This window comes from Oncorhynchus clarkii, chromosome 5, assembly GCF_045791955.1.
Source record: "Oncorhynchus clarkii lewisi isolate Uvic-CL-2024 chromosome 5, UVic_Ocla_1.0, whole genome shotgun sequence".
In the NCBI taxonomy this organism is placed as follows: domain Eukaryota; kingdom Metazoa; phylum Chordata; class Actinopteri; order Salmoniformes; family Salmonidae; genus Oncorhynchus; species Oncorhynchus clarkii.
Window position 1 is genome coordinate 94,400,047 of NC_092151.1, and position 25,483 is coordinate 94,425,529.

Here is a 25,483-nt window from a genome sequence, read left to right on the forward strand (position 1 = left end):
ATTCTGATGTTGGGGTACTCCCACACCATTCTGATGTTGGGGTACTCCCACACCATTCTGTTGTTGGTGTACGCCCACACCATTCTGATGTTGGGGTACTCCCACACCATTCTGATGTTGGGGTACTCCCACACCATTCTGATGTTGGGATACGCCCACACCATTCTGATGTTGGGGTACGCCCACACCATTCTGATGTTGGGGTACGCCCACACCATTCTGATGTTGGGATACGCCCACACCATTCTGATGTTGGGGTACTCCCACACCATTCTGATGTTGGGGTACTCCCACACCATTCTGTTGTTGGTGTACGCCCACACGATTCCAACACAGAAAATCTGCTTTTGAACATACTCAATTACCATATTTCACTCATATTGTAATTAAATATTGGTATTTCATAGAAATATGGAAACAATTGATAGTTACTTTAACATCCATTTTTATCTCAAACTGTTTCTCCTATGAGACCCACTGGCCTAAAGATGGACTGTATGCTTCCCTGTTTTAGCTGTTTAACAGGGATCTGTGTATGCTTCATTGTTTGACAGGGATCTGTGTATGCTTCCCTGTTTGACAGGGATCTGTGTATGCTTCCCTGTTTGATAGGGACCTGTGTATGATTCCCTGTTTGACAGGGATCTTTGTATGCTTCCCTGTTTTAGCTGTTTGACAGGGATCTGTGTATGCTTCACTGTTTGACAGGGATCTGTGTATGCTTCCCTGTTTTAGCTGTTTGACAGGGATCTGTGTATGCTTCCCTGTTTGACAGGGATCTGTGTATGCCTCCCTGTTTGACAGGTATCTGTGTATGCTTCCCTGTTTTAGCTGTTTGACAGGGATCTGTGTATGCTTCCCTGTTTTAGCTGTTTGACAGGGATCTGTGTATGCTTCCCTGTTTGACAGGGATCTGTGTATGCTTCCCTGTTTTAGCTGTTTGACAGGGATCTGTGTATGCTTCCCTGTTTTAGCTGTTTGACAGGGATCTGTGTATGCGTCAGCTGCGCTACTCTGGGATGATGGAGACCATTAGGATCAGGAAGGCTGGCTATCCTATCCGCTACACCTTCGATGAATTCCTGGAGCGATATCGCGTGCTTCTCAAAAGCAGCCTCTGTGACCCCAAAGTGGTGAGAAGAAATGTTGCTGTTTATATTGTTGTTGTCGTTATTGTTGTTGTTCATTGCGTCACTGCAACTTTGCTCCATCTTGTGTCTCAAACAACATCCGGTGAAATTGCAGAGCGTGAAACTCAAATTCTCATAATAAACATACATAAAATATACAAGTGTTATACACCAGCTTAAATATAAACTTCTTGTTAATCTAACTGCTGTGTCAGATTTCCAAAAGGCTTAGCGGCGAAGCAAACCATGCGATTATCTGAGGACAGCGCCCAGCAGACAAATCATTACAAACAGTAACAAGCCAAGTAGAGGAGTAACAAAAGTCAGAAATAGCGATAAAATGTATCACTTACCTTTGATGATCTTCATATGATTGCACTCCGAAGACTCCATGTTACACAATAAATGTTTGTTTTGTTCGATAATGTCCCTCTTTATGTCCAAAAACCTCAGTTTTGTTGGTGCGTTTTGTTCAGCAATCCATTGGAACAAAGCGAGGTCCCAACAGACAGACGAAAAATCAAAATAGTACTATAAAAGTTCATAGAAACATGTCAAACGATGTTTAAAATCAATCCTCAGGTTGTTTTTGTCGTAAATAATCAATAATATTTCAACCGGACAAAAGCTTCGTCAATAGAAAAGGAGAAACAAGAAAGGCGCACTCCTGATCGCTTGCTGGACTCATGTCTGGAAATTTCCACTGTCCACTCATTGAAAGTGCTGTATCTCCCTCATTTTTCAGAGTAAAAGCCCGAAACAATGTCTAAAGACTGGCCACGTGTAGAAGAAGCCATAGAGATTGTGACCTGGGTCCTAAGTCTTTGTATGGTGGATAGGCTTTCAATGGAAAAACAGCCTTTCAAAATAATACTACTTCCTGGATGGATTTTCCTCAGGTTTTCGCCTGCCATATCAGTTCTGTTTTACTCACAGACATTATTTTAACCTCTTGATACTAAGGGGCAGTATTTTGATGTTTGGATGAAAAACGTACCCAAATGAAACTGCCTATTTCTCAGGCCCAGAAGCTAGAATTTGCATGAAATTGGCAGATTAGGATAGAAAACACAAAATATTGTCTGTGAGTATAACAGTACTGATATTGCAGGCGAAAACCTGAGGAAAATCCAACCAGGATGTGCTGATTATCTGAAACCTCTCTGTTCCATTGCATGCCTTCCCTCCATTTAAAGGGATATCAACCAGATTCCTTTCCCTATGGCTTCCACATGGTGTGAACAGTCTTTAGACATAGTTTCAGGCTTTTATTCTGAAGAATGAGACAGAATGATCACATCACGTCAGTGGATATCTGTGTGTCCTTATATTTTTGAATGCGTGAGCAGCTTGGAGCAGACCTTTTCTCTCTCTCGCCTATTAATAAAAAAAGCTACCGTCCGGTTGAAATATTATAGATTATTTATTGTAAAAACAACCTGAGGATTGATCATAAAAAACGTTTGACATGTTTCTACGAACTTTACGGATACTATTTGGAATTTTCGTCTGCTCGTCGTGACCTGCACGAGCCTGTGGATTACTGAACAAAACGCGCCAACCAAATGGAAGTATTTAGGATATAAAATAATCTTTATGGAACAAAAGGAACATTTATTGTGTAACTGAGAGTCTCGTGAGTGCAAACCTCCGAAGATCATCAAAGGTAAGCAATTAATTTTATTGCTTTTCTGACTTTCGTGACCAATCTACTTTGCTGCTAGCTGTTTGTAATGTTTTGTCTGCTGAGAGAGCTGTCCTAACATAAACACTTGGATAGCTTTCGCTGTAAAGCTTTTTTGAAATCTGACATGCCAGGTGGATTAACAACAAGCTAAGCTGGTATATTGCACTTGTGATTTCATGAAAATTTTATATTTTTAGTAATTTAATTTGAATTTGGCGCTCTGCAATTCAGTGGATGTTGATAAAAATTATCCCGCTAAACGGATTGGTGCGCCAAGAAGTGAACAGTTTTGGAAACTTTAGAGTGTTTTCTATATACATATCCTAGCTTCTGGGCCTGAGTAGCAGGCAGTTTACTTTGGGCATGCTTTTCATCCAAAATTCCGAATGCTACCCCCTACCCTAGAGAAGTTAAATATGATCTGCAATTAGCTTCATAACATGGCAGGTAAAGAAAATGTATATTTTTCCTAGGAATCTCCACAGAAATGCGCTGAATGGATCTGTAAGACCGTTCTTGCTGGACAAGATGGTGACTGGAAGACCGGCAAGACAAAGATATTTCTGAAGGTAACCATGCTGACCTCTCACAGATAACTCTAATCTCTAAATAGTATGGTTGTCCAGGTTCCAGGTTTAAAGAATGAAGGAGTGGTTGATGGATGGATGGATGGATGGATGGATGGATGGATGGATGGATGGATGGATGGTAGGATGGATGGATGATGGATGGATGGGTAGAGGATGGATGTATGGATGGATGGATGAATGGATGGATGGATGAATGGATGGATGGATGAATGGGATGTATGGATGGATGGATGGATGGATGGGTGGATGGATGGATGGATGGATGGGTGGATGGATGGATGAATGGATGGTATGATGGATGGATGATGGATGGATGGGTAGAGGATGGATGTATGGATGGATGGATGAATGGATGGATGGATGAATGGATGGATGGATGAATGGGATGTATGGATGGATGGATGAATGGATGGATGGATGAATGGGATGGATGGATGGATGAATGGATGGATGGATGAATGGGATGTATGGATGGATGGATGATGGATGGATGGGTAGGTGGATGGATGATGGATGGATGGATGGATGGGTGGATGGATGGATGGATGAATGGATGGATGGGTAGGTGGATGGATGATGGATGGATGGATGGATGGATGGATGAATGGATGGATGGATGAATGGGATGGATGGATGGATGAATGGATGGATGGATTGATTGATAGAGCTTTCCATTCCTCTAATCTCAGGACTTCCATGACACTATGCTGGAGCTGGAGAGAATGAAGGAGTTGAATGAGAAAGCCCTTCTGATACAGAGGGTCCTGCGAGGCTACAAATATCGGTATGGTATAGGGCCAAGCAGCTGAATATAATGTCTCTCTACATTGAGCCATATGACCCCTGGTCAGAAGTAATGCATTATACAGGGAATAGGGGTGCCGTTGTGGATGTAGGCTATTGTAGTCTTGTGATGTGACAGTCCATTGAGATGTCCTTGTCTTCGATATGTAGGAGACAGTTCCTGAGACAGAGGTCCTCTGCGCTGGTCATTCAGAAAAACTGGAGAGGCTACAAAGGCAGAAAGCTCTACAGAGTGGTGAGTTACCGGCTGTTAACGCATTCCACATAGAGATCAAAGGCAATATATAATGACGAACGTAAACGCACCGAAAACTTATTACAAGACTGTTAAGAACGTTAAGAACATTTAGCAGGAAACATATTAGACTGTTAAGAACGAGTAACAGGAAACATATTAGACTGTTAAGAACGAGTAACAGGAAACATATTAGACTGTTAAGAACGTTTAACAGGAAACATATTAGACTGTTAAGAACGTTAAGAACGTTTAACAGGAAACATATTAGACTGTTAAGAACGTTTAACAGGAAACATATTAGACTGTTAAGAACATTTAACAGGAAACATATTAGACTGTTAAGAACGTTAAGAACGTTTAACAGGAAACATATTAGACTGTTAAGAACATTTAACAGGAAACATATTAGACTGTTAAGAACATTTAACAGGAAACATATTAGACAGTTAAGAACGTTAAGAACGTTTAACAGGAAACATATTAGACTGTTAAGAACATTTAACAGGAAACATATTAGACTGTTAAGAACGTTTAACAGGAAACATATTAGACTGTTAAGAACATTTAACAGGAAACATATTAGACTGTTAAGAACGTTAAGAACGTTTAACAGGAAACATATTAGACTGTTAAGAACATTTAACAGGAAACATATTAGACTGTTAAGAACGTTTAACAGGAAACATATTAGACTGTTAAGACCTTTTAACAGGAAACATATTAGACTGTTAAGAAGATTTAACAGGAAACATATTAGACTGTTAAGACCGTTTAACAGGAAACATATTAGACTGTTAAGAACGTTTAACAGGAAACATATTAGACTGTTAAGAACGTTTAACAGGAAACATATTAGACTGTTAAGAACGTTTAACAGGAAACATATTAGACTGTTAAGAACGTTTAACAGGAAACATATGCGTAGCCAAAACCTGTTAGAATAAAACAGACAACAAGTTTATGGCCTTCTCTCCTCCAGGTCCAGCTGGGTTTTGCTCGTCTGCAGGCGAAGGTCCGAGCCCGCCAGCTGCAGCACCACTACCAGCAGAAGAGGGTCGCTGCGGTCCGACTCCAGGCACAGACACGGGGGTACCTGGCCAGGAAGGAGTGGCAGAGGAAGAGGCGAGCAGTGATCCTCTTGCAGACGAACACCAGGGGAATGCTGGCTAGGAAACAAGTGAAGAAGATGAAGAGAGACGTAAGATAAGCTCTCGTACACCTTCACCTTTTTTTTCAAGATGAAATGTTCACTGTACGTGTAGTATATGCGTGTATTTCTTGATAATAAATGGAGTTAATCTGTTAGATATATGTTCTATGCCCTTTGTGTGGGGTCTAGGCAGGATTACTGTTAAACACTTTGCGACAACTGATGTTGTAAAGGGGCTTCATAAATACATTGGATGGTTTAATTGCTTAATAGCTTGGTTGATTGATTGACCTGACTGTTTGACTTATTTCTGATCAGCATCGTGAGGAGAGACTTGACTGATTTGATTTCAATCAATCAATAATTCAATCTCACTAACTGACTCGTTAAATCAGTTATTGACTGTGTTCCTGAACTCCTGTTGTTCCTAGATGTTCCTGTCAGCTAAGGAGCGTCGTGAGGAAGAGTTGGCAGCCCTGGAGAGGCAAAGACGTTTAAACCAGGTTCTCCAGCAGAAGAAAGAGAAGGAGGCCAGCACCCAATCAGAATCAATCACAGCACAGGAAATGGTGGACGACATCTTCGGGTTCCTGCCCAATATGGTGGGAGGGCAGGAGGGACAAGCTCCAGCTGGATTCAAGGTTAAGGACCTCTCTAATCGATGTAGTAAGATGTATTGTGGTAAAATACTGGTATTGCAGCATCCGTGAAGGGTTGATGAGTTCCAACCTACCGATTTAGAAAACCAGAGGTGCTACATTCAAGTGTTGCATTGTTATCACGGTCCTTTTTGTCCCTAATTGCACCCTCTAGATTGTTTTACTCTGTGGTCCCATCCCCCTTTTGATGATGCTTCCAACCCTTGTAACACCATGCTACTGTCCCAGAGCCTTGTTAAACCACATTCTGTTTTTAGTCAAGGTTTTCACGAGACCTCAAAGTCACAATATCCATTATCTCTGTCTTCTTCTTCTTCTTCTCCTTCTTCAGGACCTGGAGAAGCAGGGAGAGCGGACCAGACCAGAGGAGGTGGATCTGGACGACCTGCCCATGGTAGAGGACATCCCCGAGGAGGACTACGACGACCTGGATGAGTATTCCTTCTCCAAGTTTGCCTCCATGTACTTCCAGGGCGCCGCCACGCCAACACACATCCGCCAGAGGCTCAGACAGCCACTACTCTACCACGAAGACGAAGGAGATGTTGTGGTAAATCCCATTTAAAAAATATATATAAATATATATTTATGAGAGAGTTCAGCAACAACAACAACAAAAAGCCATCCAATTCGCCTTGTCGAAAGTGACCGGGAACATTGAAAAAACTGTCGGTGCCATCACGGTGTCCGTCATTGTTGTGAAATCAAAAGGTTTTCTGAACTCATAGTCTTTTATGATCTTCACACATTCGGAGGCTTTCCTAAAACTCAGCTTTCAATGTTTCTTAAAAGAACCATTGTTTAATAACAGTAAATACCATACGTTTCACTTGCTTTAACTCCTTCTTTATTTGACTACGATCCTCTGTTTGATGAACATTTAATAGAAAACATTTAAATAGAAAAATTGTTCACAGAAAAAAAGAAGAAAAAAAAGTCAATTAATTCGTTGTGTTTTCTCTCTCTCTGTCTGCAGGCCTCCATGACAGTCTGGTGGATCATCCTGAGGTTCATGGGGGATCTGCCGGAGCCCAAGCTGGTGCAGGGCCAGGGGGCCAGGGGCCTCAGGGGGTCAAACATGGTTAACAACTCCCTGGATCCGGACCTGGCCTTGAGACAGGACAGGAGGCTGAGCCACATGGTGGGCCTGGATCAGGTAAGTACCACTGGGGTTAGTCAGCAGGACAAGAAACACAGCAGAATGATGGACGCCATTTTCTTTTCATTCTTCTACTGTTTTCTCGACAGTTTCTGTGAATGTTCTCCTTTTGACCATGTTAATGAATGAATGTATTTTATAGAGGGTTCTGAGGAACCAGAAAAACCGTAAAGTCTCCACAGTACCAGAGGAACCTGCTCCTAAAGGGAGGAAGGGTTCCACCTTTACAGACCTGCTGTCCCGGAACCGTAAGGCGTCTGCCAAGCCTGAAGAGGTGATTTTCAGAGCTTTATTCACATCACCATTGACACACACACACACACACACACACACACACACACACACACACACACACACACACACACACACACACACACACACACACACACACAAACAAACAAACAAACAAACAAACAAACAAACACAGTCTAAACGTACATTTTTTGGCTTGCTGATTGGCTGAAAGCTAAGGACACTAAGCTTAATCTGTGTCCGGGAAACCACCCCAATAAAGCCTGAACGTTTACTTCCCTGTGTGGTCCTCAGGTGATACTGAACCGGAAGGGCTCCTCGGCTGTAGACGCGACGCCCCGAGCCAGGAAGGGCTCTACGTTCACCAACATGCTGAGTGGGGGCAGGAAGACCTCTTCCATCCCAGAGGAGGTCCCAGCCTCTCCCTCTAGGGGCATGAGGAAACCCTCTATCATCCAGGAAGAGGTGAGACTGAGAACTGGGTCTGAAATGGCACCCTATTCCCTATATAGTGCACTATTGGGGCCTTGTCAAAAAAGTTGTGCACTATATAGGGTGCAATTTAGGACTAAAACTGAGCACTGAGCCCAGGGTCCAAAGATCAAGAGGCCCAGTAAAACCACAACAGTGTCCACAATATCTGGACTAAACATTAAAATGGGGCGACAACCGAGTAGCCTCGAGGTGGGAGAGGCGGCCTGCAACCATAGAGTGATCTTTGTGATGTGTATGGTGTTGTGTCCCCCCCAGTCAGAGGAAGGAGAAGAGGTTTCCAAGCCGCCCACTGTGCAAACCATCAGTGAGGAAGACGAGATACTGGTAGGAGAGGGACCCACCCTCGACCGGCCAATGACTGCTCTGGAAAAGCTGCACAGCATCGTGGGTTACGCCATCGTCAGAAGAGACCTCAGGTGTGTGACTCAGCTGTGGCTTCGGCTGCACTTTGCCCTCTCTTGCCTCTCCCTCTCTCTATCCTCTCCCCCTCTCTTGCCTCTCTCTATCCTCTCCCTCTCTCTTGCCTTTCCCTCTCTCTATCCTCTCCCTCTCACTATCCTCTCCCTCTCTCTTAATTCTCCCTCTCACTTGCCTCTCTCTATCCTCTCCCTCTCTCTTGCCTTTCCCTCTCTCTATCCTCTCCCTCTCACTATCCTCTCCCTCTCTCTTTATTCTCCCTCTCTCTTGCCTCTCCCTCTCTATCCTCTCCCTCTCTCTATCCTCTCCCCCTCTCTATCCTCTCCCCCTCTCTATCCTCTCCCTCTCTCTATCCTCTCCCTCTTTCTATCCTCTCCCTCTCTTTAACCTCTCCCTCTCTCTAACCTCTCCCTCTCTCTAACCTCTCCCTCTCCCTATCCTCTCCCTCTCTCTAACCTCTCCCTCTCTCTATCCTCTCCCTCTCTCTAACCTCTCCCTCTCTCTAACCTCTCCCTCTCTCTTGCCTCTCCCTCTCTTGCCTCTCCCTCTCTCTTGCCTCTCCCTCTCTCTTTCCTCTCCCACTCTCTTGCCTATCCCTGTTTCTTTCCTCTCCTTCTCTCTTTGCCCTCTCTTTCCTCTCCCTCTCTCTTTCATCTCCCTCTTCTCTCTCCCCCTCTCTCTTTCCTCTCCCTCTCTCTTTCCTCTCCCTCTCTCTTTGCCCTCTCTTTCCTCTCCCTCTCTCTTTCCTCTCCCTCTCTCTTTGCCCTCTCTTTCCTCTCCCTCTCTCTTTGCCCTCTCTTTCATCTCCCTCTCTCTTTGCCCTCCCTCTGTTCCTCTGTTTTCTCCACATAGAGATGAGATCTATTGTCAGATCTGTAAGCAGCTGCAGGAGAACGGTAACCGCAGCAGTTTCTACCGAGGTTGGATCCTTCTGTCCATCTGTCTGGGGATTTTCCCCCCCACTGAACGCTTCATCAAGGTAGGTCCTCCCTCCTGTCCTTGCAGATAAAAGGCATACGTAGTGCACATAAAAATAACTTTTACGGTTCAGTTCCGTAAAATAAAATACCAGTTAAATGGGTTTCCATCGCATTTTCAGAATCCACTGATGGATTTGTCACAAGAAACATGTTGTTATATAGCGACTCTTGTCTTGGCACTGCGTTCTAGCCAACACCTCGCAGATATCCAGTGCGGGTCGGCTAGCCTACATGGTTAGATTATTACGGACAGAAAAGTGAGATTGGTTACATTAGTCAAATGGCAGCCCAGCATCGATCATCGTGTCACCAGAATAAGACCCCGGATATTAATTGGAGAGGATCGTCAAGCTCGTCACCGTGCACTTTCACCACCCTGAGAAGTTGATCGTAACGTATTGTATCTGTAGCCCTAATAAACTGCTTGGTTTCCCTGAGTCGTAGTGGGAGGGACCACACACCATATCATTGCGTAACTCCAAGTTTACTTCGATGTGATGGTTATTATATCAATATTTCTGCATAAAAGCCATTTACTCCTCCACTTCTCGAATTACTAATTTTACCGACACAAAAGTATCTCACCTTGTCTAGCGCGTTTTGTTTCGTTGACGTTTGGTTGGAAAGTTTACAGACAAATTTGCTGTTTCCATCAGGCACGTCGTGACATTTGTTTTTATCCCGTTTGTAATTTACTCGCTTAAAAAGGTTGGGTGGAAACCAGGTTAGTGAATGATTTACGTTGCCCATGCATTATCACAACTCTGAATGGCCCCATGCATTATCACAACTCTGAATGGCCCCATGCATTATCACAACTCTGAATGGGCCCATGCATTATCACAACTCTGAATGGACCCATGCATTATCACAACTCTGAATGGCCCCATGCATTATCACAACTCAGAATGGACTCATGTTTTTCACAACTCTGAATGGACCCATGATCTAGTCTAGATCAATAAGGTCCTACATTGACTGATCACTCACTCTCTCTCCCTTCCTACAGTTCCTTCAGAGCTTCATTCGCTTCGGCCCGATGGGCTACGCCCCCTACTGTGCCAAGAGACTGAGACGCACCGTAGCCAATGGGGTTAGAGGAGAGCCCCCGAGCTGGCTGGAACTAGAGGTGAGAGGGAACTAGGGATATTTTTTATATTTTTATTTATTTAAATCTTGACGTTTAAAACAGCCATTGATTTTCGCATTCATAAATTGAAATGATAACCTGCTTATTACTGCTGTCCTCAACCCAATCAGCAACAATGGTATTTAATGCCGTTTTAGGGTTCTCTGGGACCTGTTAGTGGTAGTTTGGTGATCGGGGCCTGTTAGTGGTAGTTTGGTGATCGGGGCCTGTTAGTGGTAGTTTGGTGATCGGGACCTGTTATTGGTAGTTTGGGGCCTGTTAGTGATAGTTTGGGACCTGTTAGTGGTAGTTTGGGGCCTGTTAGTGGTAGTTTGGGGCCTGTTAGTGGTAGTTTGGGACCTGTTAGTGGTAGTTTGGTGATCGGGACCTGTTAGTGGTAGTTTGGGGCCTGTTAGTGGTAGTTTGGGGCCTGTTAGTGGTACTTTGGGGCCTGTTAGTGGTAGTTTGGGGCCTGTTAGTGGTAGTTTGGGGGCCTGTTAGTGGTAGTTTGGTGATCGGGACCTGTTAGTGGTAGTTTGGTGATCGGGACCTGTTATTGGTAGATTGGGGCCTGTTAGTGGTAGTTTGGGGCCTGTTAGTGGTAGTTTGGGGCCTGTTAGTGGTAGTTTGGGGCCTGTTAGTGGTAGTTTGGTGATCGGGACCTGTTAGTGGTAGTTTGGGGCATGTTAGTGGTAGTTTGGGGCCTGTTAGTGGTAGTTTGGGGCCTGTTAGTGGTAGTTTGGTGATCGGGACCTGTTAGTGGTAGTTTGGGGCCTGTTAGTGGTAGTTTGGGACCTGTTAGTGGTAGTTTGCGGCCTGTTAGTGGTATTTTGGGGCCTGTTAGTGGTAGTTTGGGGCCTGTTAGTGGTAGTTTGGGGCCTGTTAGTGGTAGTTTGGGGCCTGTTAGTGGTAGTTTGGGACCTGTTAGTGGTAGTTTGGTGATCGGGACCTGTTAGTGGTAGTTTGGGGCCTGTTAGTGGTAGTTTTGGACCTGTTAGTGGTAGTTTGGGGCCTGTTAGTGGTAGTTTGGTGATCGGGACCTGTTAGTGGTAGTTTGGGGCCTGTTAGTGGTAGTTTGGTGATAACTTCACTGTGATTTGAATTTTGTGGTGGAATAAATACATAAACAAAAAAAGGGTTTCAGTTTGGTGTTCTTTTCTTAACGATCCCAATTTTGTTTAAACGTTTTGTAGTTCTTCTGTAGTTTTTCTCTTCTCCAACCTTTGACCTCTGACCTGTGTTTGTGGTGACTGACAGGCGACCAAGTCTAAGAAGCCCATTGCGGTGTCTGTGACCCTGATGGACAGTCGTACCATCAGCCTGCCTGTAGACTCCTCCTCCACCTCCAAGGAGATCTGCCAGTTACTCTCTGAGAAGGTCTCCCTCAAAGACACCTTCGGCTTCTCTCTCTACGTGGCTATCTATGAAAAGGTAAGCAGTACTGTACTGTTTTACTCTGACCTCTACTTCCAGAAAGGTATTTGAGACACCCTGAATTCGACCCTCAGGCCCCTTCTGTACATCCGAAGGTGTAAGCGATATGGCACGGGCTTCACCTTTGCCTTCTGATAGGTCGGATTACATTTTGGCCGTATTGCTGACCTCTTCCGATCTAAAGGAGCGTCTTGAGACGAGAGACTGGGAGTCGATTTGGAATTGAGAAACTGTCTGGTTGACCAATGTGACAGGGTTCTTAGTGTTGGTATGTGTTTAGTGTAATGTCAATGAGGTGTCTGTTGATCCCACCCCCCTCCAGGTGTGGTCGCTGGGCAGCGGGCGGGAGCACGTGATGGACGCCATCTCCCAGTGCGAACAGGAAGTGAAACGGAAGGGTGGGCAGGAGCAGCACGCCCCCTGGCGACTCTACTACAGAAAGGAGATCTTCACCCCGTGGCATGACTGTAAAGAGGACTCCGTCAGCACAGACCTCATCTACAGACAGATCATCAGGGGACTACGCTTCGGAGAGTACAAGTGTGACAAGGTGACGTAATGCTCTGGGGTTACGTTTTCCCCCTAGGTACAGATCTAGGAACAGCTTTCCTTCCCCCAATCCTGACTCTCACAATTAGTGGGGAAAATTCAGAACTGACCCAAGATTAGCATCACGAGGGCAACCTTACCCTACACAGTCAAGTCTTGAAGTCAAGTGATCTATGTCACTGGTTCATATAGTGTAGATGGTAGATTTGCAGTGGTCTGATACTCCTTCCATTTCAATATTATCGCTTGCACAGTGCTCCTTGGGATGTTTAAAGCTTGGGAAATCTTTTTGTATCCAAATCCGGCTTTAAACTTCTTCACAACAGTATCTCGGACCTGCCTGGTGTGTTCCTTGTTCTTCATGATGCTCTCTGCGCTTTTAACGGACCTCTGAGACTATCACAGTGCAGGTGCATTTATACGGAGACTTGATTACACACAGGTGGATTTTATTTATCATCATTAGTCATTTAGGTCAACATTGGATCATTCAGAGATCCTCACTGAACTTCTGGAGAGAGTTTGCTGCACTGAAAGTAAAGGGGCTGAATAATTTTGCACGCCCAATTTTTCAGTTTTTGATTTGTTAAAAAAGTTTGAAATATCCAATAAATGTCGTTCCACTTCATGATTGTGACCCACTTGTTGTTGATTCTTCACAAAAAAATACAGTTTTATATCTTTATGTTTGAAGCCTGAAATGTGGCAAAAGGTCGCAAAGTTCAAGGGGGCCGAATACTTTCGCAAGGCACTGTACCTAGTCATGTAATGGTGTTATCAAGCTAAACCAGACAACTCCATAGTAGAATAGTTGATATATTTACCTAGTCATGTAATGGTGTTAATCAAGCTAAACCAGACAGCTGATCTGAGATCAACTCAAGTTTCAGTCATGGGATTTGTTTCGGCTTCCACCCCATTTCAGTCTTTGTTACCGGTTTAAGCAAAAGACACGTTTTCAACTTCTAACAGAAATCGGCAAAAGTAGTTTAAAAAAACAAAACTTAAACATGAACTTTTTGTCCTTTCTCTTCTAATCTCCATTCTCTCCAGGATGACGATATAGTCCAGCTGTCAGCTAAACACTTCTACGTTCAGCACGGATCCGACTGTAGTCTTGACAACGCTAAGACTGTGGTTCAGGACTGCATTAACTCTTCTCTTCTGGAGGCCAAGACTCAGGACAAATGGCTTCAGATGGTCAGCACTGCCCATGCTCAGGTCAGTCGACTCAATCATTTGAGTTTATTTGAACAATTTAGGAAAATACACATGTAAGGACAAAAACACGAGTCAGATCACTCATTAGGGGCGGCAGGGTAGCCTAGTGGCTAGAGTGGAGGGGCGGCAGGGTAGCCTAGTGGTTAGAGTGTTGGACTAGTAACCGGAAGGTTGCAAGTTCAAACCCCCGAGCTGACAAGGTACAAATCTGTCGTTCTGCCCCTGAACAGGCAGTTAACCCACTGTTCCTAGGCCGTCATTGAAAATAAGAATTTGTTCTTAACTGACTTGCCGAGTAAAATAAAGATAAAATAAAAAAAATTAATGGGGGTTGTGGTCAATTCCATTTTCAATCCAGTCAGTTCAGCAGGTAAATTTGAATTCCAGGTTAAATGTTCCTCGTGAAAGAGTGTGAATTGAAATAGAATGATACGAACCCTGGACATTACTTATTAACAGGCCATTTTTCTTTAAGGTCCTTGCTGGTGATAGAGAGCAGTTGTATGAATTCATATGATTGGTTCCTTCTCCACTGTGCGACAAGACAATGTTCTATCCAACTGTGTAGCGTCTTCTGATGTTCCTCTGCTCGGTCTGTCATACACCAGGGTCCATATATCAACTCCAGGCAGAAAGCGGCGGGTGTGAAGGCCGAGGTGGTGGACTACGCTCGACAGAAGTGGCCTTTGTTCTTCTCCAGGTTCTTCGAGGCCGCCAAGTTATCAGGTATAAAAAAAATGTTTAAAAAAAAAACATGGTTCTCTCATATAAAGTGATCTCAGGCTACATCCTAATTCTCCATCCTTCTCCCCCCCAAAAATATGTTTTTGCCTTCACATACTTCTTATTACAGATTTAACCCTTGGCATGAGGGAGTTTGACATCTTTAGTTTGTGTCCAAAATGGCAGCCTATTCCCTATGTAGTCGCGGATGATCCATTATATTTGACCAGATAACGTAGTGGCCGCTTTAACAATGAAAATACACGTCTTCAAAATAGAAGGCAGTTGGAAGGAGGCAAGATCAGGTGGGACTATTCTAGCCAATGAGAGTGGCAGATACGTGTTTGAACAACAGGCACAGCGGTTTTCACTAGTTACCGCAGACACAAAGTCAAAATTGTCTATATTGAAAAATAAATGTGTAAATCAACTCTAGGGGGTAAAAAAAAAAGAAGGTAGGGGGCGTGGATCAGAAAACCCCAAATTGTGTCTGGTACGGGCATTTCTTATAAAGATCGGGGGTAAAATATCCCTGGACTCTCCATAGGTTAATACATGTGTAACTAAATCAAGCCAATCGGGGGAGATTTAATTATTTGTGCCAGAAAGGCATGGGCTGGAACCCACACCAACATGGTAGGACTAATATATATATATGGGCTGGAACCCACACCAACATGATAGGACTAATATATATATATATGGGCTGGAACCCACACCAACATGGTAGGACTATATATATATATATATATATATATATATATATATATATATATATATATATATATATATGGGCTGGAACCCACACCAACATGGTAGGACTAATATATATATATGGGCTGGAACCCACACCAACATGGTAGGACTAATATATATATATATATATATATATATATATATATATATATATATATATATATATATATATGGGCTGGAACCCACACCAACATGGTAGGACTAATATATATATATATATATATATATATATATATATATATATATATATATATATATATATATATGGGCTGGAACCCACACCAACATGGTAGGACTAATATATATATATATATATATATATATATATATATATATATATATATATATATATATATATATGGGCTGGAACCCACACCAACATGGTAGGACTAATATATATATATATATATATATATATATATATATATATATATATATATATATATATATATATATATATGGGCTGGAACCCACACCAACATGGTAGGACTATATATATATATGGGCTGGAACCCACACCAACATGATAGGACTATATGTATATATGGGCTGGAACCCACACCAACATGGTAGGACTATATGTATATATGGGCTGGAACCCACATCAACATGGTAGGACTATATGTATATATGGGCTGGAACCCACACCAACATGGTAGGACTATATATATATATACAGTGCCTTGCGAAAGTATTCGGCCCCCTTGAACTTTGCGACCTTTTGCCACATTTCAGGCTTCAAACATAAAGATATAAAACTGTATTTTTTTGTGAAGAATCAACAACAAGTGGGACACAATCATGAAGTGGAACGACATTTATTGGATATTTCAAACTTTTTTAACAAATCAGAAACTGAAAAATTGGGCGTGCAAAATTATTCAGCCCCTTTACTTTCAGTTAAGCAAACTCTCTCCAGAAGTTCAGTGAGGATCTCTGAATGATCCAATGTTGACCTAAATGACTAATGAGGATAAATACAATCCACCTGTGTGTAATCTCTAGTAAAGCCTCTGTTAAAAAGAGCAGTGGACTATATAGGGAACAGGATGGGATTTGGGAAGCAGATGTTCTGTTTCTTCCTCTGGTTTAACCCATTATTACATATTCCCAGGTCCTGCACTTCCTAAAAACAAGTTCATTGTGGCGATCAATTGGACAGGCATCACCTTCCTGGACGAGAAGGAGAGGAGACTGCTGCAGCTCTCCTACCCAGAGGTCACTGGGGTCAACACCATGAGGTACTGCTCAGTAAGCTATAGGTTTAAAGGTCACAGTTAAGGTGCGCAGTGGTTGGGAGCAGGGTTGTGAGTCCCAAATGACACCCTAATCCCTATATAGTGCACTACTATAGGGCCCATAAGGTTCTGATCAAACGTAGTGCGCTACGTAGGGAATAGGGTACCGTTTGGGACGTCCCCCCAGGATGCCAAAGGCTGCACAGTGGTTGGACAGTTTTTTTGTGTCATGGGAAGATTTGCCTCAACCTAATGAATGTTCTAGGAACTTTCACAGGTTCGATTTTGGTTTGCTGGGAAAACATTACTGGTACATTGTGCTATTACGCTACCTGGAAACCTAATGTGAACGTCTGGGGAATGCTTTGTGGTGGTTGTTACAGACGTTGTGCACAACATCTTAGTGAATTTTAGAAGAACATTCCAAGGATACACACTGCTCAAAAAAATAACGGGAACACTTAAACAACACAATGTAACTCCAAGTCAATCACACTTCGGTGAAATCAAACTGTCCACTTAGGAAGCAACACTGATTCTAACATTCAGATCTGTTATTTTAGTGTTCCCTTTATTTTTTTTGAGCAGTGTATATATTTATTTGTATAAAAATAGATTTTGTTATCAAAAACATTATCTGTATGTTTTGTGGATGTTATCATGCTAATGTCAGATAAAACCCGAACTACAGAATCTCAGCTAACGATCTGGGAATGTTCCTGGTTAGCTGGGTAGTGAATATGACCCTGGATTATGTGTTGGATACGTTATAGATAGACGTTACGAGGTAACTAGTATGTTTCAGTAGTGATTCTCCTCCCTCCCCTCAGGGAGGGCAAGACGTTTGGCCAGTCTGTGAGTCTCCTGACTCTGAAGGGAGACTTCTCTCTGAATGCGGCGATGGCTGGGAACATAGCAGAGCTGGTGCATATGTTCCTGGGAGGACTGAGGGAACGCTCTCAGTATGCTGTGGCTCTGCAGGAAGTCAACCAAGGTAAGACAAACACCAACCAATAATTTAGAAACATTTATATGTTTAGCTAAATTTAATCAAGTTTTAGATACGTTGGTTTCAACATACGAAAATTTCGTCTTTAAGTTTAACATACTTTGTTTTGTTTAGTACAGTAGTATGTCAGCTATATTCATTTCTGGTTTCTCTCCAATTCAATATAATTCAATTCAAGGGGCTTTATTGGCATGGGAAACATGTGTTAACATTGCCAAAGCAAGTGGAGTAGATAATATACAAATGTGAAATAAACAATAAAAATTAACAGTAAACATTACACATACAGAAGTTTCAAAACAGTAAAGACATTACAAATGCCATATTATATATATACAGTGTTGTAACGATGTACAAATGGTTAAAGGACACAAGGGAAAATAAACAAGCATAAATATGGGTTGTATTTACAATGGTGTTTGTTCTTCACTGGTTGCCCTTTTCTCGTGGCAACAGGTCACAAATCTTGCTGCTGTGATGGCACACTGTGGAATTTCACCCAGTAGATATGGGAGTTTATCAAAATTGGGTTTGTTTTCTAATTCTTTGTCGATCTGTATAATCTGAGGGAAATATGTCTCTCTAATATGGTCATACATTGGGCAGGAGGTTAGGAAGTGCAGCTCAGTTTCCACCTCATTTTGTGGGCAGTGAGCACATAGCCTGTCTTCTCTTGAGAGCCATGTCTGTCTACGGCGGCCTTTCTCAATAGCAAGGCTATGCTCACTGAGTCTGTACATAGTCAAAGCTTTCCTTAAGTTTGGGTCAGTCACAGTGGTCAGGTATTCTGCCACTGTGTACTCTCTGTTTAGGGCCAAATAGCATTCTAGTTTGCTCTGTTTTTATGTTAATTCTTTCCAATGTGTCAAGTAATTATCTGTTTGTTTTCTCATGATTTGGTTGGGTCTAATTGTGTTGCTGTCCTGGGGCTCTGTGGGGTGTGTTTGTGTTTGTGAACAGAGCCCCAGGACCAGCTTGCTTAGGGGACTCTTTTCCAGGTTCATCTCTCTGTAGGTGATGGCTTTGTTATGGAAGGTTTGGGAATCGCTTCCTTTTAGGTGGTTGTAGAATTTAACGGCTCTTTTCTGGATTTTGATAATTAGCGGATATCGGCCTAATTCTGCTCTGCATGCATTATTTGGTGTTTTACAGTGTACATGGAGGACATTTTTGCAGAATTCTGCATGCAGGGTCTCAATTGGGCGGCAGGGTAGCTTAGTGGTTAGAGCGTTGGACTAGTAACCGCAAGTTCAAACCCCCGAGCTGACATGGTACAAAATCTGTCGTTCTGCCCCTGAACAGGCAGTTAACCCACTGTTCCTAGGCCGTCATTGAAAATAAGAATTTGTTCTTAACTGACTTGTCTAGTTAAATAAAGGTAAAAAAATAAATAAAAATGTGGTGTTTTTCCCATTTTTGTGGTTTCTCTCTCTCTCTCTCTCTCTTTTCTTTCTTTTTGGACATTTAAAACTATAACAACAATAACCAAGGGTTTAAATAACCATACAGTGAACAATAACAATAAGCATACAGTAGAGGACATGTGCAGGTTGATTGGTCATGATAAGACCTCATCTTATGGTCGTCAACAATGTAGTGCGCTGCCAACCCACAGCTCTCTGCGTCCTCCCCCAACAGGACAGGTAGCCTATCGTCATCAGAGAGGTCTTTGAAACCTCGAAAAAGAGATTCAAATTTGGAGAAATGACACTCTCTAATTTTGGGAAATGAAACTCTCTCTCTCTCTCTCTCTCTCTCTCTCTCTCTCTCTCTCTCTCTCTCTCTCTCTCTCTCCCTCTCCCTCTCCCTCTCTCCCTCTCCCTCTCTCTCATATAGACGACCCTACGTTCCTGAGCTTTAAGAAAGGAGAGCTGATAGTTCTCATTAAAGACGACGAGCTGACTGTCGGCCGCGGCTGGATCAAGGGCAAGAATGAACGCACCGGCAAGACGGGGGCAGTACCCATCGACGCTATCCTGGTCCTGCCCACTCTCACCAAACCCACCAATGAAGTCATGGTATGACCGCGTGTTCTTGTTTTACTATCTAAGGTGAAATATGGGCTGAAGAAATCAATCCTTCACTTTACTCTTACTGCTACTATTTTGAAGAAGGTTTTATTCATTGTGATTCGTGGTTGTTTTACCTTCCTTATTTCAAGACACTGATCATTATCAGTCGGGTTAAATTACTAAAATGTCAACATGAAATGTTTCCAGAGTCTTCTTAACCTGTCACCTGACCAGAGGAAGAGCATCATGGCAGCCAATCAGAAGGAGACAGGCACCGTGGAGCGAGTGGCCCCCGTGTCCCTCAAAGAGTTCTCCTATGAGTACTTCAGGTAACAGTTCTCCTATGAGTACTTCAGGTAATAGTTCTCCTATGAGTACTACAGGTAACAGTTCTCCTATGAGTACTTCAGGTAACAGTTATCCTATGAGTACTTCAGGTAACAGTTCTCCTATGAGTACTTCAGGTAACAGTTCTCCTATGAGCACTTCAGGTAACAGTTCTCCTATGAGTACTTCAGGTAACAGTTCTCCTATGAGTACTTCAGGTAACAGTTCTCCTATGAGTACTTCAGGGAACAGTTCTCCTATGAGTACTTCAGGTAACAGTTCTCCTATGAGTACTTCAGGTAACAGTTCTCCTATGAGTACTTCAGGTAACAGTTCTCCTATGAGTACTTCAGGGAACAGTTCTCCTATGAGTACTTCAGGTAACAGTTCTCCTATAATAGAGAAACTTCTAATACGATATTAACAGAAAAAGTGATAATAGTATAGCCAATAATATTTCGATATATATGGTATATAACTAACACATGTAATATATAATAATATATTATATATATACAGTAATATATATGGGACAACATCCTGATTTTAACAACTCCTTAATGTTCTGTGCTTCTGTCTGTCTCTCCAGGCAGCCCATCAAGGATGTGAACCGTCAGGTGATCTCTAAGAACGTGGCCCCTGAGAGGCTGTGGGTCAAGTCCAGGGAGCCAATCAAACAGCCCCTTCTTAAGAAGCTGGCGGGGAACTCTGAGCTCAGCCACCGGGCCTGCCTGGCCTTCACCGATATCCTTTAATAATTGATTTCCCACCTTCTCACTGACAGATGACTTCAACATTATCTTCAAGAGCGTCTTTGGAATCGTCTCAACATTGCATTTTTTTTTAGTAATTTAGCAAGTAGTCTTATCTAGAGTGACATATTCTGGTCTTCAGTGATGTCCTTACTGAGAAAAGAAAACGCTGTCGCTACCTCTCTTTCTATTCAGACTGAAGACGAAAATATATATGATATGCGGAGACCCAGATACACTTATTGTAGTCTAAATGTGTTCAATGTCTTTTGTGGTAGGATGGCAAATGACATGCAAGTTTCTTCAAATACAGTTTTCAGAGATGTTGCTCCTACCAGTCCTTGACCTGTGTTTACCTATCCTGAAGTACATGGGAGACTACCCCACAAAGCAGATACAGAGTCCTCTAGAGTTGACAGACCAGATCTTTGGGCCAGCCACCAAGGACGAGGTCCTGAGAGACGAGATCTACTGTCAGATCATGAAACAGATGACCAGCAACAACAACAGGTAGGCTGTTAGGGCCTGTACAACAACAGGAAGGCTGTTAGGGCCTGTACAACAACAGGTAGACTGTTAGGGCCTGTACAACAACAGGTAGACTGTTAGGGCCTGTACAACAACAGGTAGACTGTTAGGGCCTTACAACAACAGGTAGACTGTTAGGGCCTGTACAACAACAGATAGACTGTTAGGGCCTTACAACAACAGGTAGACTGTTGACAACAGAGGAGAGGACAACAGAGGACAACAGAGGAGAGGACAACAGAGGAGAGGACAACAGAGGAGAGGACAACAGAGGAGAGGACAACAGAGGAGAGGACAACAGAGGAGAGGACAACAGAGGAGAGGACAACAGAGGAGAGGACAACAGAGGAGAGGACAACAGAGGAAAACAGAGGAGAGGACAGCAGCGGAGAGGACAACAGAGGAGAGGACAACAGAGGAGAGGACAACAGAGGAGAGGACAACAGAAGACAACAGAGGAGAGGACAACAGAAGACAACAGAGGAGAGGACAACAGAAGACAACAGAGGAGAGGACAACAGAGGACAACAGAGAAGAGGACAACAGAAGAGAGGACAACAGAGGAGAGGACAACAGAAGACAACAGAGGAGAGGACAACAGAAGAGAGGACAACAGAGGAGAGGACAACAGAATACAACAGAGGAGAGGACAACAGAGGAGAGGACAACAGAAGAGAGGACAACAGAGGAGAGGACAACAGAAGACAACAGAGGAGAGGACATCAGAGGAGAGGAAAACAGAAGACAGCGGAAGAGAGGATGAGAGGACAACAGAGGACAACAGAGGAGAGGACAACAGCGGAGAGGACAACAGAGGAGAGGACAACAGAGGACAACAGAGGAGAGGACAACAGAAGACAACAGAGGAGAGGACAACAGAAGACAACAGAGGAGAGGACAACAGAAGACAACAGAGGAGAGGACAACAGAGGACAACAGAGGAGAGGACAACAGAAGAGAGGACAACAGAGGACAACAGAGGAGAGGACAACAGAGGAGAGGACAACAGAAGAGAGGACAACAGAAGAGAGGACAACAGAGGAGAGGACAACAGAAGACAACAGAGGAGAGGACAACAGAGGACAACAGAGGAGAGGACAACAGAAGAGAGGACAACAGAGGAGAGGACAACAGAAGACAACAGAAGAGAGGACATCAGAAGACAACACAACAGAGGAGAGGAAAACAGAAGACAACGGAAGAGAGGACAGGAGAGGACAACAGAAGAGAACAGAGGAGAGGACAACAGAAGACAACGGAAGAGAGGACAACAGAAGACAACAGAGGAGAGGACAACAGAAGAGAGGACATCAGAGGAGAGGACAACAGAAGACAATGGAAAAGAGGACATCAGAGGAGAGGACAACGGAAGAGAGGACAACAGAAGACAACGGAGGAGAGGACATCAGAAGACAACACAACAGAGGAGAGGACATCAGAGGAGATGACAACAGAAGACAATGGAAGAGAGGACAACAGAAGACAACGGAGGAGAGGACATCAGAGGAGACGACAACAGAAGACAATGGAAGAGAGGACATCAGAGGAGAGGACAACAGAAGACAACAGAAGAGAGGACAACGGAGGAGAGGACAACAGAAGACAACGGAGGAGAGGACAGGAGAGGACAACAGAAGACAACGGAGGAGAGGACAGGAGATGACAACAGAAGACAACAGAAGAGAGGACAACGGAGGAGAGGACAACAGAAGACAACACAACAGAGAATAGGTCAACAAAGAAAAAGACAACAGAGGAAAGGACGTTGTTTTTAGCAAAACAGGTGGGGCCACACCTGCCCTGAATGCCGGGTCGTCACTGCTCCTACACGTAGATGGGAGGTTAAACAACACAGCTACTGTGGCTGTGCTGTGGTCTCTGATGATGATAATGATGGTGTTGTTGTTGTTGTTGTTGTTAGGTTCAGTTTGGAGCAGGGCTGGCAGCTACTGTGGCTGTGCTGTGGTCTCTTCCCTCCGAGCCAGTCGCTGCTCAAACACACCCAGCGCTTCCTGGAGTCCCGACGGCGTGAACCCCTGGCCCCTGACTGTCTACAGCGCCTACAGGGATCACTGAGGTACATGAGCACATCAAATACTGAATGTCTTCACTTACTGTACCTATTAGAGGAGGTCTATTAGACAGTATCTCCTCAGCCCCATTAGAGGAGGTCTGTTAGACTGTATCTCCTCAGCCCCATTAGAGGAGGTCTATTAGACTGTATCTCCTCAGCCCCATTAGAGGAGGTCTATTAGACTGTATCTCCTCAGCCCCATTAGAGGAGGTCTATTAGACTGTATCTCCTCAGCCCCATTAGAGGAGGTCTATTAGACTGTATCTCCTCAGCCCCATTAGAGGAGGTCTGTTAGACTGTATCTCCTCAGCCCCATTAGAGGAGGTCTATTAGACTGTATCTCCTCAGCCCCATTAGAGGAGGTCTATTAGACAGTATCTCCTCAGCCCCATTAGAGGAGGTCTATTAGACTGTATCTCCTCAGCCCCATTAGAGGAGGTCTATTAGACTGTATCTCCTCAGCCCCATTAGAGGAGGTCTATTAGACTGTATCTCCTCAGCCCCATTAGAGGAGGTCTATTAGACTGTATCTCCTCAGCCCCATTAGAGGAGGTCTATTAGACTGTTTTCTTGGGACACAAGCTTAGGTAAATATGCAACTATACATAAATATCGGTACATTTCATTGCCCTTATGCCTAAAACAAATGCAATATAGACAGAAACAAATAATGAAAATAAATATTAATATACATATCTATTCATGTTTATTTTCTCCTATTAAAAACACTCTCACGTATCTGTCTAGGTTGGAACTGGTGCTGTTAAAATACAATACATCGTTTTCATTCTGAACTGGAATAAACGGATTGATCACATCACACTGATGAATAACAGAACAGACACACAGGCGTTTTGATAGTGCAACTGTAAGAAACAGTACAGACGAACAATGATCAGGCCTACTGTCCATCTTACTGTAGAAAGAAAGTCTAGGTTGGAAGTGTTGCTGTTTAAAAAACAAATCCAAAACAATTTTTATATATTTTTTATATAACAGGCAGGAGACCACTTCCTGTTGTAGATGGAACAACCCAGAACTGTGTGAGGGGATTCTCAGTCAGACAGGAGACCACTTCCTGTTGTAGATGAACAACCAATAACTGTGTGAGGGGGTTCTCAGTCAGACAGGAGACCACTTCCTGTTGTAGATGGAACAAGCCAGAACTGTGTGAGTGGGTTCACCTCAAAAAGTATCTTGCTTTCATCAGTTTATTCCAGTTCAGAATAACAATTATTATTCTATTTTAACAGCAACAGTTCCAACCTAGACTCGTTTTCAACAATAATTGCTACAGTAAAATGTACAGTAGGCCTGATCATTGTTCATCTTCATATGTACTGTTACTAGGGTTGCACTATCAGTAGCTTGCTTTGGTGAATGTTAGATATTAGCTGTGTACAAGGCCAGGGAATTGTTTGAAAGAGAAACTCACATCTACTACTGTGAGAGATAGCACTCCCTTATTACTGCTTATGCTTACCTGTTATAAAATGACAACAATGCCTTGCTAGTTGACTGACTTTTCCACTGTTGAAGCCCTGTTCTGAAAGACCTCCCTGGGTTGACCGCCATGCTGTGGTTGTTTAGGTCAGGACGTGTCGTTTTATAAAATGTGTTCGTAATGAGAGACTCATTGCTAAGCACAAAACACATTGTGGGCGCTCCTCGTTATAAGTGTGTATGAAAGAGAGGGAAACTCATCGCTGCGTATCCCTCTCACACTCGCTCAGCTGCCAAACTGAGCAGAGAACGCTTGCGTATCCCTCTCACACTCGCTCAGCTGCCAAACTGAGCAGAGAACGCTGCGTATCCCTCTCACACTCGCTCAGCTGCCAAACTGAGCAGAGAACGCTGCGTATCCCTCTCACACTCGCTCAGCTGCCAAACTGAGCAGAGAACGCTGCGTATCCCTCTCACACTCGCTCAGCTGCCAAACTGAGCAGAGAACGCTGCGTATCCCTCTCACACTCGCTCAGCTGCCAAACTGAGCAGAGAACGCTGCGTATCCCTCTCACACTCGCTCAGCTGCCAAACTGAGCAGAGAACGCTGCGTATCCCTCTCACACTCGCTCAGCTGCCAAACTGAGCAGAGAACGCTGCGAATCCCTCTCACACTCGCTCAGCTGCCAAACTGAGCAGAGAACGCTGCGTATCCCTCTCACACTCG

The 25,483-nt window shown here is 43.6% G+C and overlaps 1 protein-coding gene across 1 annotated transcript in view; it reads left to right on the forward strand.

Annotated features, from left to right (window-relative positions):
- LOC139410292 (unconventional myosin-VIIb) overlaps nt 1-25,483 on the forward strand; it is a 64,080-nt gene that overhangs the window by 23,670 nt on the left and 14,927 nt on the right. Inside the window, exons 16-39 of the mRNA XM_071155780.1 lie at nt 975-1,133; nt 3,291-3,386; nt 4,097-4,191; nt 4,362-4,446; nt 5,429-5,647; nt 6,031-6,240; nt 6,590-6,808; nt 7,235-7,414; nt 7,560-7,691; nt 7,964-8,134; nt 8,420-8,580; nt 9,434-9,560; nt 10,571-10,690; nt 11,948-12,121; nt 12,447-12,674; nt 13,727-13,894; nt 14,503-14,620; nt 16,488-16,614; nt 17,442-17,605; nt 19,457-19,638; nt 19,840-19,961; nt 20,549-20,703; nt 21,068-21,221; nt 23,161-23,316. Of these exons, the coding sequence (XP_071011881.1) occupies nt 975-1,133; nt 3,291-3,386; nt 4,097-4,191; nt 4,362-4,446; nt 5,429-5,647; nt 6,031-6,240; nt 6,590-6,808; nt 7,235-7,414; nt 7,560-7,691; nt 7,964-8,134; nt 8,420-8,580; nt 9,434-9,560; nt 10,571-10,690; nt 11,948-12,121; nt 12,447-12,674; nt 13,727-13,894; nt 14,503-14,620; nt 16,488-16,614; nt 17,442-17,605; nt 19,457-19,638; nt 19,840-19,961; nt 20,549-20,703; nt 21,068-21,221; nt 23,161-23,316 (3,722 nt within the window). The remainder of the gene's footprint in view (nt 1-974; nt 1,134-3,290; nt 3,387-4,096; nt 4,192-4,361; nt 4,447-5,428; nt 5,648-6,030; nt 6,241-6,589; nt 6,809-7,234; nt 7,415-7,559; nt 7,692-7,963; nt 8,135-8,419; nt 8,581-9,433; nt 9,561-10,570; nt 10,691-11,947; nt 12,122-12,446; nt 12,675-13,726; nt 13,895-14,502; nt 14,621-16,487; nt 16,615-17,441; nt 17,606-19,456; nt 19,639-19,839; nt 19,962-20,548; nt 20,704-21,067; nt 21,222-23,160; nt 23,317-25,483) is intronic.